General features: G+C 37.7%; 1 protein-coding gene across 1 annotated transcript; it reads right to left on the reverse strand.

The window, feature by feature from the left end:
• Positions 1-1,558: 1,558 nt before the first annotated feature.
• Positions 1,559-15,405, reverse strand: LOC117807518 (fibronectin). The gene is made up of 12 exons (XM_034676835.1): positions 15,219-15,405; positions 13,478-13,566; positions 11,170-11,854; positions 10,645-10,923; positions 9,671-9,781; positions 9,530-9,583; positions 9,269-9,395; positions 7,135-7,280; positions 6,780-7,037; positions 3,998-4,261; positions 1,823-1,920; positions 1,559-1,729 (listed from the first exon to the last, which is right to left on the reverse strand). The coding sequence occupies exons 1-12, from the start codon at positions 15,265-15,267 to the stop codon at positions 1,661-1,663; spliced, it is 2,229 nt and encodes a 742-aa protein (XP_034532726.1). The 5' UTR covers positions 15,268-15,405; the 3' UTR covers positions 1,559-1,660.
• Positions 15,406-15,469: the final 64 nt, after the last annotated feature.

Here is a 15,469-nt window from a genome sequence, read left to right on the forward strand (position 1 = left end):
ACTGGAGTAATGTGGTCTACTTTTTTGGTCCTTGTTAGGACTCGAGCAGCAGCATTCTGTATGAGCTGCAGTCGTCTGATGGACTTTTTAGGGAGTCCTGTAAAGACCCCGTTACAGTAGTCTAGTCTGCTAAAGATAAATGCATGGACGAGTTTTTCTGCATCCTGCTGAGACATAAGTCCTTTAACCCTCGATATATTCTTAAGGTGATAATAGGCTGACTTTGTAATTGTCTTAATGTGGCTGCTGAAATTAAATTAAGTATGCTGACCGGGTGCTTTAATTTACATTTTTGTTTCTTTTTGCTTTTGAAAATTTGGAAATTTTGTTTATCAGCTCTTGAAGGAAGCTTTAGAGCACATACAGTGCTATAAGTTAAATTATATGGATGTTTGTGGTTAGCTAAAAAACTGCATTGAACGGATCAAGTCAGCTATTCAATCAATCAATCTTTATTTATAAAACACCAAATCACAACAAATGTTATCCCAAGACAATTTGAAAAAAGCAGAGTCTGGATTGTACTCAATGTGATATCCTTAACAAAGACCCAACATTAAGACAGGCAGAAACCTCGAGCAGGACTAGACTCGAGTTAGACAGCCATCTGCCTCGACTGATGAGGTGAATTTGTTAAGCTTTCACTGACAAGGATCTCCCAATATGCAAGATACTTCATATGAAACAATCATTCTCTGTTTATTCAGTTACATCAGACTGACATTTAGAAATTAATTTAAATTATACGTTTTATTCAACCTGGAGACCCCTGATTGATTATGTTGATAGGCTTCATGCAACGTCATTCTCCGGGGGGGCTACATGATGTGCCCGCTCTTCTGCCTGCCCGCCATGCGGCCTCATTGGGATTCTTTGTGCCGGCAAATGAGAAATGTAGGTGTGGATGCAGGGGTGCTGCTGGTACCTGGATCTTGTTGTCTTTTGGTTGAGCCCCCAGAGTGTTTGCAATGCTTAACAGTACTTTGTTTAACTCTAATTCTTACTTTTACTTTTTTTTTTTTTTTGTATTTCATATAAATACTCATGTGAAGGTGAGTATGTATATTTATGTAAGTATACAATTCCCTTAATGTCTAAATTATGAAAGAAGAGGACTGAGTTGGGATTAGGGAGGGAGGGGAGAAAATGTTATATTTTTTTACTGTACCTTTGTAATGTACCTCTTTTTTTCTGAAAATTAAAAAGTTGAAAAAAAAAATAAAGAAATTAATTTAAAGAGATAGATAAAATAAAAAAAAATAAAAAAAAATAAAACACTAATTGAAAGCATATTTTGACTCATTTCTTTTCATTTTTACTCATGAAATACAGATTTAAATATTGATTTTCATTATTTTTCTCTTATTTTGAATAAAAGTGTATTATTATTATTATTGTTTTTTTTATTATTATTATTGTTATTATTTGTTTTTTGTAGAGGAATACAGAAAAAACTACACTGAGAAAGTAGAAAAAAGTTAATATGATTTAAACTCTTATGGATATGGAGAGTGGGAGCACATATTGTCAGTTTATCTACATTTAAAATCTTAAAAGACACATTAACAATATTTAATTCACAAAAAATGCTTCAATATTTGATTTTGTTTACAGTTGAATTAAGAAAAAAAAAAATCCTTATTCTATGCAGAGTTTTTTCTTAAGTTTTCAGCCCCACGAGGCTCCAGAAGACATCATTCCCCAGCTCTCTTCCAAGGTGTGCCTGCAGCTGATGTATAAAAGAAAGACAAACATGGATGAAGATCAAAGTACTGTCGATGGACGACTTTGTGTTACGCGGTCGGAGTGGCGACTGACATACCTGACTTAAAACACTCTTTTTTGTGTCCTCCTTACCACAGAGGAGAGGCTCTGTGGATGAGCACAGCATGGACACGCTGATCTCCCGTATGTCTGCCTCTGAGGAACAAACAGAGATTGTGTGAAGAGGAAGTGTGAACGCTGTAAAATTCAAATGTGGAGGGATATGAATGCGCTCCTGTTCACAGTTTGTTATGTCACTTTGGTTGCCAGTTATTCAAACAAATGGACTTTCAATGAACTTCCTCATACTTGTGTTTCTAGTTAAAATATGTTACAATGTTACAATGTCATTTAGCAGACGCTTTTATCCAAAGCGACGTACATACGAGAACAAGAACAACACAAGCAAAGATCTAGACAAGAGGAAACAAGATCAGTAAGAGTAACAAAGTGCTTCAAGTCAATTTGGGTGCAGGTACTGCCAAGCAGTGTAAAGGCAATGCACAAAAGTAAATAAGGATTTTTTTTTTTTTTTTTTTTTTTTTCAAAATAAGGAACATCTACAATGAAGCAACCAACCAATTTAAGACCTTCCATTATCATCATCAACAATTAACATCACCACAATAATGACCAAAGTACCAAGTGCTGGGTCACTCAAGAGCTGAACACCAGATTCCCAGAGTAGAGCAGGACAGTGTGAGTCAGTCGTAGCTGGAAGACATGATCTGCCACTGGGGACAACAGTGGAGAACAGTCTAGCTAAATGGATAGTGCTTCCTAAAGAGCTGGGTCTTTAGCTGTCTTTTGAAAGTAGAGAGGGACTCTGCAGATCGAATGGAGTTGGCCAATTCATTCCACCATTTAGGGACAACAGAAGAGAAGAGTCAAGCTAGTGATTTTGAGGCCTTGTGTGCTGGGAGCACTAGGCGCTTTTCAGAGGCTGAGCGTAGCGGGCGAGAAGGGCAGTAGACCTGGATGAGGGGTTCCAGGTAAACTGGAGCGGTTTTGGTTACTTGTATTTGTTATACAATTGCCTGCCATTCAGTAGAACTTAAAATACACATTTGATTTGTTTCTCTGGGAACTGTCTGGTATAATCTTATTTATTGGACTTATTTAGTTTGTTCAGAAGCATCCAGTTTTTGAGCAAACTCCTCGAAGAATTTTGGTTTAGATGATTGTTCCTACAACGACAGGAGGGAGCATTTGAATCTATATAAACTGTATTTCATAATCTACAATTTGACTGCTAAATATTACAAAAAAAAAATATCAATTTCTAAACTCCATCTGTTATGTTGCGGGTCAAATTGACCCTTTTTAAAGTTAAAAAAATAAGTAAAAAATTGTTAAAAGTATTTTTTCGGTATGAAACTTCTTCTGCTTGGCTTAATAGGTGAAACCAACATATAAAATTAAAATGGTTGATTTCACATATTTGCAACCCCCCCTGCATGTTTATAGATATACTGTTTGTGGGTCAATTTGACCCAGCAGTCAACGTGGAAGCTAAAAGGAGCCAGAAGTGTCAAATACTAATTGTTTCTTTTCAACTGTGTGACATATTTCACCCCACTCCTACACACACGCACACACAACCTTTTAACATGAATTTTCATTAAAAACAAGTGAGTTATCCTCATTGAACCATGATCTGTTAAAATTAAAGAACACCATTGCACTAAATATTGATTAAAATGGTTAGTAATGGGGTTAATAATGAGATTTAAAAAATGTTCATTGGGATTTTTTGGGGTTCTGACTTTTTTGGATAATTAAACATGCCCTGCGTTAAATTGACCCAGGAACATTATTGCTGTTTCTGAGAAACAAAAATAACAGAAGGGTTAAAGAAAGCTACAAAATCACTAAATTAAAGTCTTCTGCAAACTGCTACTACTATGATCAATATTAATCAAACCTGTAACATGTTTCAGATTGGACTGATAAAAAAAAAGCTTTTGGACAGGATCAAATCTTGAAATTCCAATCTTAGTTTTTTTATCAAGGATTCAGGATTACCTTAATCCCAGAAGAAGCGGATTAGAACAGCTGCCTCTCAACACTCTGATTCTGAATATTCCTTATTTTGTTTCTCACATGTGTCAAAAAGCCTCGTCTTAGTTTTAAGCAAAGAGAAACTCAAGGCTGCCAGAGGGTTAAGAATGATCTACCCAGTAAAATGTGTTCAGAGAGATCAGTGCTGTGTTCTGGGTCGGGGGATTCTCACCTGTAAAATGTGACAAAGTCACTGAATTACTTGATTTCCGACCTGCCACTGTTTGCACTTCAAACTGGTACTTTGTCCCGGATTTCAAGCCTTCAAACGTGTAGTTGGTTTGGTTTATGGTTTTGTTGAAGCTGTGACCCCAGAAGCTGGAGCTGATTTTAACAGAGTACAAGACTGATGAGGTGTTGACAGGTGCCTTCCACTGGAACGTGATCTTGGTTTTGTCAGCATGAGTGACAGTCAGATTAGTCGGGGGCAAAGGATCTGAAATAAAGAGAAGCAAGGGGAGGTTGAGTTGTCTGAATGCAGTCCAAGAATTTAAACTTTTACACTAAACACTAAACAACATGGATGATAACCAATTATCTACCTTTAAATAACAGTTCATATTTGCATTCAGCTACTTTCATACTAATATTACACTAGCTAGGAAGTAGCTGAATGCTGAATTCACAGTTTAACCATCAGACCGTCTCATTTCAGTTCAGACTGAGCTGTTAAAGAAGGCTATGAAAGCTAGCTCCTTTGAAGGGGTTGTGTTGTGACTAATACTAGCTGTAGTTTAACCCTCCTGTTATGTTGCGGGTCAAATTGACCCTTCTTAAAGTCTATTTTAGGTAATATATGCCTTCACAACCAGCTGCATGCAGCATAAAATCTGGGCAGCATGTGACAGAAGAGGAGTCGTGTTAATTTATCAACATCACTTCATATAAAAAAATAATTCAAAATTTAAAATAAAATAAACAAAAATCAATGTAATGTAAAACTATTGTATTTATATATAGGGCTTTCCAATGTACATTAAAAAAAGTTTTAAGATAAATTTTCATGAAAATCGAGTGAATTATCTTCATTGAACCATGATCTGAGAGAATTAAAAAACACCAATGGACTAAATCTGATTTGAATGGTTAGTAATGGAGTTAGAAATTTGATTTAAAAAAATGTGTATTTGGATTTTTCGGGTTCTGACACTTTTGGATAATTGAATATGCCCCGGGTCAAATTGACCCAGGAACATTATTGCTGTTCCAGAGAAACGAACATAACAGGAGGGTTAAATGGTTTGATTTTTGTCAAAGCTTAATCTATCAATGCCTTCTCTATTATCACTCTAAAAGTAATGTTAGCATTCAACTAATTTCTACTAAATGGTAATAATACTAGCTAGGACTAGATGCGATAACCCAATCTCGTTAGGCCATATGTTCTGGTCTTGCCGTTCCATGGTCAATTTCTGGTCCTCAGTATTTGACTGCCTCTCTGCTGGTGATGCCTACGGAAATTCATGCCACAAATGCACAGAAGAAAGCAGTACTATTTGGTTGCCTCATCGCACGCAGACTCATCCTAATGAGTTGGAAATCTAATAACACCCCTCCCTTTAGATGATGGGTACATGAGTTGCTGCCTCTGCTCCAATTAGAGAAAATTAAACACACACTGAGAGGTTTCCCTAAAAAAGTTACCAAAGTATGGTCTCCCTTTGTTGAATTGGTAAAGGAGTTGTCTCTGATTACAAGCGGCAACCTCCGGTCTAAAAATATGAGTCCAATGCAGAAGTGCTAAAAACTGCAGTACATCGAGGATCTACTTGAGGCTGGCTCAGGAAGTACCAGAAACCACATACAGACCAATTCAAAAAGACGATCTATACAGCAGAAATAAACATGTTTACAGCCTGGTACAAAAGACGAGTGTAGTCTGGATAGCTCATTTCTCGATCGGCACACACTGTACGGGGGTTTGAATTTATTTCTAACGCAGCAATTTCAAAGATATTTAGATTATGAGTCTTCCAAAGAGAGGCACAGCTGACTTGATTGACAGGCGGGAACACTGTAGCTGTTGGCTAGGAGGCTCAAAGCCCGCCTCTTTACATCACAATCACTCGTCAGCAGCAATATGGCTGCTGACGAGTGGGTGGCCTCAAAACAGCTCTTCAGAAACAGATGGGTGACATCACCGATACTACGTCCATATTTTATACCGTCTATGGTTTCTTATCAATAAATGTCACATTTCTATGTTTCACTTGATGTCAGATTATCTTTATTTTTTTATCACCATCTGTTAGCTTGTCTTTTTGTTTATTCAGTTTATTCCTCAGAATCAGGAACCACATGAACACCACCCACATGGGGTATTGTCTGTATAAGTTCAGTGTGTCGGTATGGGTTTATGTTTATATCTTATATAAGCTCAAAACGTCGTAAATAAAGTTATAGAAAAATAAATGATACCAGCTTTGAGGTTTCTGAATACTAATATTAGCATTTGTCTGACTGTAGCTAACTGGTCATAAAACATGCAGCTTTCATTAACTTATAATATGGTCAGAGGTATCTTTATGATCTTTTTGGTTATTGATTTATCTGGGAATGCTTGTGATTTTTTATGATCTCAAACAATCATTTCCTATTTCACAATAAAAGCTTTTCACTGGCTAAACACTGGCAGGTTATTAATTGTGGAGCAGTCACAAGGAGGGCAATCATTTTGTTACAGAGGTTAATGCTGAAATTCAATTCAAAATCAACTAAAGGAAAAAAGTAATTTTTCAAAATCTTTATTTTATTATAATATTATGAGTTTGTTTGTGTGCGTGGTTAAATGGTTCACAAGCTCCTCTTTACATTTGATCAAATACAAAAACCAGACTTGCAGTTACAAACAGTGACCACAGATGATGCTAAATATTTCATATTTAATCATTTTAAAACTCAAAACGCACAAACAGAGAAAAAAACAAAAAATAATATGTGAAAAAGTGACTTACTGGTGGATTCGAATCCTTCCATTGGCGGGCTTCTGAGATTTCCACTAACAGCCCAGACGATCACTTTGTATTTGGTAGCAGCCTTCAATCCCTCAAAGCTCTCACTTGACTTTGTTAGGTTGTCTTTTGCGCTCACTATGTTGCCATTGAGCTGCAGCTCAACACTGTAAGATGAGAAGTTACCCACAGGAGGGACCCATTGGGCAGAGAGGGAGTTGCTTTGGGGCTCCAGAGTCAGGTTTGAAATCGGTCCAGGAGCTTTGAAGGAACAACAGAGTTAAATTAGTGACGTTCAAAGCAGCAGGAGAGTTTTTGTTCAGTTTCTGTGACTCACGATCAATATATCAATAGTTACCAGTGTAGCTGTGGATGGTCACTTCTTCTCCCTCCAGAATGTTATCTCCCGAGTCATTAATCAGAACTCTCACACTGAGAGTTATCTTGGAGCCAGTTGGCAGTGATTTCACTTTTACTGTAGTGTCGGTAGTGAAAACTGGTGATCTGTTGTTAAAACATATATATTTAGACTTATTTACTTACATTAGGGCATGATTCATAAGCAGCATTGTCAGTCACATTCAGAGAATGAAAGGTTGTAAAACAAACTCCTGGTTATCTGTGTTAGCTGGTAACATTAGCCCACTAACATTGAACCTTTAGCAAAATTGAGGTTGAGTAAAAAAAAAATGTAACATTACTTTTCTATCATGTGCTGTACTACTTTTATTATCATATGGAATAACAGGTTTTCACCTTTCATTGATCATTACCATGTATAACATTATTTTTACTGTAATGATCATGTGCTTTTCATTTTTTTATTATCATGTAACATTATGCTATCTTACCTTATTATATCTCAGGTCTTATGTAAGTTTTAACAACCTCTTTTTTTACTAATTCTGCTGTTACTCTACATATCGTCACCCTATTACAATAATGGCCTAAGTCATTTTTTGACGAAAATGAGTTTTTGGCCTAAATCATCTCTTGATGATTCTGGCCAGTTCTGGTAAAATCGTCCTAATCCTTGAAAGGATTCTGCTCTTTATGCCCTACAGGACAATGGCCTATGTCAAGAGGGTGACTTAGGCCATTTTATTCTTCTCCTAAGTCAAAATTTGTGATTCTTTAAGATACATCCGTCGAGTGTCATCACTTCTTTGACAATTTGTCACATAGTTAGGCAAATCAAAATGACCGAGAATGAAGATTCAGGGGATAAACTGAATAGTACTGTGAAAAACCCAGCAAAGAAGACCTGGACAAGTGAGGAGAGGGACATGCCTCTTCAGCGTTTGATTGACCTGACATTTGTTCAATTTAGATTAGAGTTATTTACGTTTTGAGTTTGCTTTATGGAATTAAAGGACAATTAATAGTCAGGTTTCAAAAAGTTGTCAAAACTGGATGTTGGAAATGAATTAAGTTCATTAAAAACCCAGCAAAGAAGACCTGGAGAAGTGAGGAAAGGGACTGCCTCCTGACCAATTTTGATTTACCTGACATTTGTTTAATTTAACTCAGGGTAATTTCAGTTTTGAGTTTGCACTATGGAATGAAAGGGCAGTTTAAGCCAGGTTTAAAGTTGCCTTAGTCACACTAGAATGTTTGAAAATTGGCCAAAGTCACTTTATTCTTTAATGTTACATAATTGACTCACGAACGTTCTGTGTATGTCAGCAGTCATCCACTGTCAAGGCCTTTGTGATTGAAGTGATTGATAAATATCATATGCTCTGCATTTGGTAAGGTTTTTGTGTTTTTCCAAAAACTTACAAAAAATGACTTAGGACATAATTTTAATAGGGTGATGATATTGGAATTTTAATTATCTTTTTTTTTTTTGCCACTTCATACTTTTTTGATACTCTGAGGTTTTTTGTATGTCTTGATATTTTTGCTAGGAATATTGTTTTTGTAAACTCTTATTTCTTAGGGCGATCTGACAGCAGAATTTTCTTCAAGATGATTAAGGTTCTATTGTATCTTTCGTAACTTCATATCCTAACTTTTCAAGTTACAAGGTTATAAAAAGTACTGAACATTTTAAAAATGGACCTGAAAATGGAACAATTTTCCTCTTAAGTTGAATTATGATCAACTCATGGGACATTTAAGCCCCAGCAGAAATGTCACATCAATCATCAGATTGTTGTTAAAGACCTCCAGGTGGCACTCAATTAATATTCAGCTAAAAGCCCATATCACAGTAAATATATTGTTATCTCGTATCTCCATAACTCATCATTTTAGTTTTTTGCATAAAACAGTGCTATCAGTCACCCCTTACATCTGTCAGAGGGCCTTCTTAAATTTCAAACAATGAAAAAACTTCAAACTGAATCCCATGAAGAGTTATTTACAACACTTTTTTTGTATTTCCTGCAAAGTAGTGGATTAGGAGATGTGAGGTTTCTACACAACAGCAATGAATTATGTTAATTTGACTAATTTGAATTTATTTGTGTCTTTCTAAAAGCACATACTCATTACTGTCACTGGGCACAGCCTTCACTGAGAAAGTCAAGCGGAGTCCCTTGGGTGGCTTCCAGGTGAGCTGCAGTGAGATGTTGGTGTTATCGGACGCCGTCAGGTCGGACACTTTCCCCGGCTCTGAAAAGAGAAGAGAGACGTTTAAATCTGAACGTCTGCAGAGGAAAGAGAATACGGTATAACTTGACAGCTGCATCCATCCGTCCTGACATATATAATCCTAACCTTGTAAACTTCATGTGTCATAAACTCACTGGTGTGTTGGTTGATCGAGGCCTCTTCGCTCCATGTGGATCTGTCTTTGACTCCTGAGAGGATGGTGAAGTTGTAAAGAAATCCAGGTTCCAAACCATTGACCACCACTCCCTCTTCAACAGTCTCCTTATCCTGCTTACCCTGCTGCTCTATTAAATAGAAGTCCACACCTCCAGCTGGTTTGTTCCAGCTCAGGGAGATGGAGGTTTCTGTCACATTGGAGGCAATGAGGTTTTCAACTTTGTTTGGTGCTGAAGAGAGATGAAGAGATTTATTCAGAGACACAAACACTGACCTGATGTGGTGGCAATCTGAGGCATCAAATATAACTACACAGCAACTTTTAACGTTTTATGTTGATGGTTGGTATAAATTTTATCCTGTTTCATACGGTGACCCTGAAGGACAAAACAAATTTACAAAAGATGAAACACTTTTACAAAGTTGGAGACAATTTTACAAACAACGGAACACTTTTACCGTTAAGTCTGACTCCTTTTAGCCTGACTCCTTTTAGCCTGAGGTTATGTGGTCTGAGGCCGTTTTGTCTGAATTCTGACACATGATGAAGGTTTTCTGGAGACATGATGCTTTTTCATCTGAGGTCTGACACCTCACTCTGAGACCCGAGGATGTCCTAATATGTAAACCATGTCGCTTCGTTTGGCTTCTCTCCATCTAAACAAACTAAATGGCCCCTCACTCGATCACTTCTGGATCACTTCCGGTTTTGGTACATTCCCTTTCCGTAAAAATGAAATGTTAATTTGTTTCAGAAATTGTTAAAGTATTTCAGCTTTTGTAAATTTTGTTCTCTTAAATGTAAATTTGTTTTGTCCTTGGTAAAAGTGTTTTGCTGAGGTAATTTTGTTTTATAAAAAGTAAAAATGTTGTCCAAAATGTAAATTTGTCTCCAACTTTATAAAAGTGTTTCATCCTTTGTAACATTTTTTTTGTCCTTCAGGGCCACTGTAGCTTCATAACCAGCTAAAAACTCCTGACAGGAGCTTTAACTTCTCTTACAAAGATCACATTAAGACAGAATCTATATCGGCACATATTGACAAAATAACACAAGATGATCTGAAACGCAGACAAAGAAAGACAAACTCACTGGTGTAGAAGTCGACCTCCTGAGGGTGGAGGTCTCTCTGACACTTCACAGCGAACACCTGCACTGAGTAGTGGCTTCCTGCTGTCAGGTTCTCAAGGTCAAGGGTTAAATGAGTCAGGTTCTCAGGATGAAAGGTTAAATTAGTCAGGTTGTCCATGTGCCCTTTTTCATCTTTGGCCTCCACTCTGTAGTCGCTAATGTCACCGGGTACGGGCAGCCATGCTAGGACGGCGCTGCTGGAGGTCACGTTGGTCACGTTGGCTTGACCAAAGAAGCGATCTGAGAATTAGATGAAGATTGATCATTGACAAAGAACCTGAGACTTATCAATAAAGGTAAAAAAAAAGAGCCATATAAAGATATGTATATATACATTTTGTCCTTCTGTTATGATTTTGTATCTTGATATACGGAGGATGAAAATGTCTCAAGTAAGGAATAGTGTTGAGTGAGAGGAATGTTAAAGCAGATAAAGTCAAGTCACTTGTGTTTAAATGAGTAAAAAGATATTTTTAAGACTTTTACCTTCATAACATATGAAAGGCAGAAGCTCGGAGCAGTCCTTTTCTATCCAGGCCCCGAAGCTAAGCATGGCCACACATGAGTCCTCGATGTAGTTCTCATCAATTTCAGGGACAACCGGCGTCGTCATAGGCGATTTCATGCACTCTGCTTCTATTGGCAAGTTGGTTCGGGTTGTCATAGTTATGGGGTCAATAAAATGTGTCATTTTTTCAGTTTGATTTTCCATTCCGTCTTCCGTAAATGTGCTGAAGTTCGTCACATCTTGGGTTGAAAAGTCTGTGAACGGGGCGGCGGTTGTCACTCTTTGTGTTGTCATGCTTGGGTTTGATGTTGCTGGGCATGTGCAGGAGCAGCTGCAGCAATCTGTTTTTGGGGGTGAGGATTTAAAATGGGGCCAACCAGGGTACCAGTTCTGGAAGGTTAGGGGGTCCCCGTTGGCCCAGCTGGACCAGGGCATACGGATGCTGCTGGTGGAGTTACTGGTGGAGTAGCTGGTTCCATGGATGGTGGTGTTGCTGCTTCCACTGATGGTGGTGTTGCTGCTTCCATGGATGGTGGTGTTGCTGGTTAAGTTGCTGCAGGAGTAGAAATTCTTTCGAAGGCCAACCCAGGACTCAGAAGGGAATTTCAGGACGATGGTTTGGATGTTTTCAGGCGTCAGGGTCACCAGGTCTTTGAAACAGACCTGACAGGAAGTAAGCAGGAGATTATAGACTGAGGCTGTTTTTGAAACCACCTGCTACATACTAGCTACTAACGTAGTATACAGTATTTACTGCATACTGCTTTTGAAGGTGGTATGTAGTATGAGTGTTCTGTTCGATCTGTTCTGCAGGATGCTGGGTCAGGCGTCACTGGATTACGGGTTTTGGAAGGCAGAAGTAAACAACGGCCAAGCTGATAGATAAACTGCTTATTTAGCATCACTTATGAATTAAAAAGTAACAAAAGTGGTTTATTAGGAATTTAATAATTTTCACAGCACTTAAAAACAAAGTGCCCGCCATCATATACAGAAAAAAGAAGAAGCGGAACGTTACTGCTGTGCATTGTGGGAAACAGTACATGGGGAGACTGGTCCGATGCACACTGAGAATTTTCCCGAATCAGTACGACATCCGGGGAGTTTTGGCATACTGCAGATTCTGCTCTTGTTCACATACTACTACTACTGCTGAATTTTGGCCATGTCACTGTGTACTACTAGTATATAGGCGGTTTGAAAACAGCCAATCTTTGACAGCAGGGGTCAAAGGGTTACCCTCAATCAGAAGTCCAACTGAAGTGTTCACAGCATTTCTGCTGGAGGGAATGTGGTGCAGGTTTGGCAAACCATGTACCACAGACTGTGTAAAACAAACATGCAGTCCCAGTCATAGACATATAAAGAGTAGACGCCGCATTGGCTGCTGGGGTGCAAGAAATACGGCCGCCATCTTGGTCCGGTCATCCTACCCATGATCCTACCTGTAAACGTAAACTGAAGCAGCAGAGACTTCAAGATGCCAGAGCACTGTGTGGCAGAATACCTATCATACATCAAATATATCACATATCAGAGTATACTAATACTGTTAAGCCCACTATGAATATTAAAATACGCCGAACCATGTGTCCTGTATCAGACATACATGTATTATGTTTGCAGAAAAAAAAAGCATGAAAATCAGTTTAATATTCAGCGAGTATTGATTGGTTAAATGCGCTGACACTTAGTTGCGCCTGCCAAACAGATTACACTGAGTGGAGCGGGTGACCAGACCAAGATGGCGGCCCCACGGCTCGTCAGTGCCAGTAGGTAGTAGTGGTCGATGCAGCGTCTATTCTTTTTATGTCCCAAACCTTTCGGGCACCATATTGGAAATAGTGGAATAGTGACTGTACCTTTAAAGTAATATGTTTTGGGGCATTTTCACCTTTAATGGACAGGACAGCTTAAGAGAGACAGGAAGTGTGGGGAGCAGAGAGAGGGGGAGGACATGCAGGAAATTCTCGAGGCTGGGATCAAACCTGAGACCTCTGTGACAATGTCTATACATGGGGCGCCGGCTAGACTGCTAGGCCAACAGCGCCCCAAAACAGGCAAAATGGTGGAGAGGAGGCGAGCAGCTGCATCATGCCCACCTGGCATTCAAATCAGCTACAACCCCAAATGTGCCTCAGAAAATATAATTCAGTATTTACTCCTACAAGACGAATAAACTTTAATTTAAACCTATTTACACATTAAGAAATGTTGTGCAAACCCTTAAAGACGTTGAAGTCTGCTGTTAAAATGGGCATTCTAATTTGTGCTTTGATGTTGTACCTGGCAATGGTTCCGAGCCTCATCCCAGGTGCGATTCATCCACTGATGGAAGTACTCTCTCTCTGTAGCGCTGTACGACACCATCAGAGCTGAGGAGACACGTAAACACAGAGGAAGGTTGACGGCTAAGCAGTCAGACTAAAATGTGGTTGCATTCATCACATCTGACCAGAATGGCCTCACAACAAAGACCTCAGTAAAAAAACAAGATCGCTTGAATTTCATTTGTGCTCTGTGTTGGTAGCTAATCTTAGTTTACATGCCAGAACCATGGAGTGTTTAATAGGCTAGAACAGGCATCAAGATACAAACTAACAAGTTCTTATGATAGTGCAGCAAATAAAAAGTACATGTTTGTTTATGAATGACTTTCTTTTCTCTTTAGGAACGAAGAGGATAAGGGTCACTGAAAAAAACAGCATTTTGAGGAGGGATGTACAGAAGCTATAAAAGGACATGATAAAATACATTTTATTTTCTCGGTTTTCTCGAGATATCAAGTTAATTTTCTCGTTTTCTCGAAAAAACAAAGCTTTGTTTTCTCAAGATAACGAGAAAAGTAAGTTGAGAGGATAAAATGTATTTAATCATGTTCTTTAAGGGCTTATTTACTAAACATAAAAGTAGCACATTTATACAAATGGTAACCAAGTAACTTCAGATAATAGGAAAGGCCTGTTAGTAGTTAATTTAATTTAATTGTTTTTTGTCACAAACGTTTAGAAATTTTGCCTCAGTAAAGAATAAAAAGACATTTTGTTACGAGACATTTATTTTACAGTTTGAAGATCAAAAACAAGATAAAACAAGATAAATTATACTATTATCAGGAAAAAAATAAGTTGAGATAACAACAAAGTTAACTCGTTATCTCAAGAAAACTGAGTAAATAAAATGAATTAATCACATCCTTTTAAGGCTTCTGAACGGACGAGTAAAAAATTTATGTTTTTTAAATTCTGTCACAATTAAAGTCAGAATTCTGACTTTTTACTGGAATTCTGTGGAAAAAAAAATCTTACTGTAATGTCAGAATTAAAAAAAAAATTAAACCTTTGTCCTAAAAAACTATTTGAGGAGTTAATTTGCCAAAACTGTAAAATCACTTGTTTAAATGTTTAAAAAAACAGTTTTTCTATTACCGGCTTTTGGTATTATCAATCAACTGAGGTTGGGTGGCTTTGACTAAGTCAAAATGACTTTACTAATCAGAGGTATCTAGAAAATGCAACTTTATAAGGAATCTATATCAAAAATAAATATGTTTTTTGAATAGTTATAAAAACGGAGTTATCTGTTTTTGCAAATTAACTCTTTATTTTTCTGAAATTAAAGTTGGAATTCTAATTAAATATCAGAATTCCCCAAAAGATGACACCTTCACAAATTAAATTTTGCTGGCCCACCCTCCCAAATTTATTTTTCCAGTGGCCCTCATCCTTTTTGGTATTGTTTACTACAAAAGAGAGAAAAAAAAGGTGTCACAAGCTGTAAAATGTCTCTGCGGCTAAGAAATCATCATCTATTAGCTTGTCTGTAGCTTGTATTGTCCAACCACCAGACCTACACAAGCTTCATGATTAACACCTGTTCAGGTCTAAACCTAAAATTGTTTCGGACACTGTTTTTGACATATTATGGGCTTCATTGTCTATCACATATATATATAAAAAGGCAGATTAGCCAGTAGCAAAAGGGTTACAAATGAATATCAAATCGATAGGAAGGAAATAGTACTCACCACAAAAGATCAAAAAACAGCCTTTATCCTTGAGAAATAACTTTCCCATGTTGAGCTTCCTGTCTATCCTCGATTCAGAACAGTTTCACACACTTTCATGAGAGGACTGCTACAGTAACATTATAAAATGACAGAAGGAAACAAATTAAAGTGACCTAGCTTTGTGTCTCACTGCACACCAAGGCTACAGACACATCCAGGGAAATGTGCGGTGAGTGAGGTATCAAGGTGTTCTTCTATCGAAATCATAA

This window comes from Notolabrus celidotus, chromosome 23 (genome assembly GCF_009762535.1).
Source record: "Notolabrus celidotus isolate fNotCel1 chromosome 23, fNotCel1.pri, whole genome shotgun sequence".
In the NCBI taxonomy this organism is placed as follows: domain Eukaryota; kingdom Metazoa; phylum Chordata; class Actinopteri; order Labriformes; family Labridae; genus Notolabrus; species Notolabrus celidotus.

What these genes read in the sequence shown, in the direction of transcription:
- LOC117807518 (XM_034676835.1), bottom strand. Translation starts at nt 15,267, where the DNA reads ATGGGAAAGTTATTTCTCAAGGATAAAGGCTGTTTTTTGATCTTTTGT. An exon ending in GCCTTTCATATGTTATGAAG is followed by an intron (nt 10,924 to 11,169) that starts GTAAAAGTCTTA and finishes TCTAATTCTCAG; the next exon opens with ATCGCTTCTTTGGTCAAGCC. An exon ending in GTGCCCAGTGACAGTAATGA is followed by an intron (nt 7,281 to 9,268) that starts GTATGTGCTTTT and finishes TTTTAACAACAG; the next exon opens with ATCACCAGTTTTCACTACCG.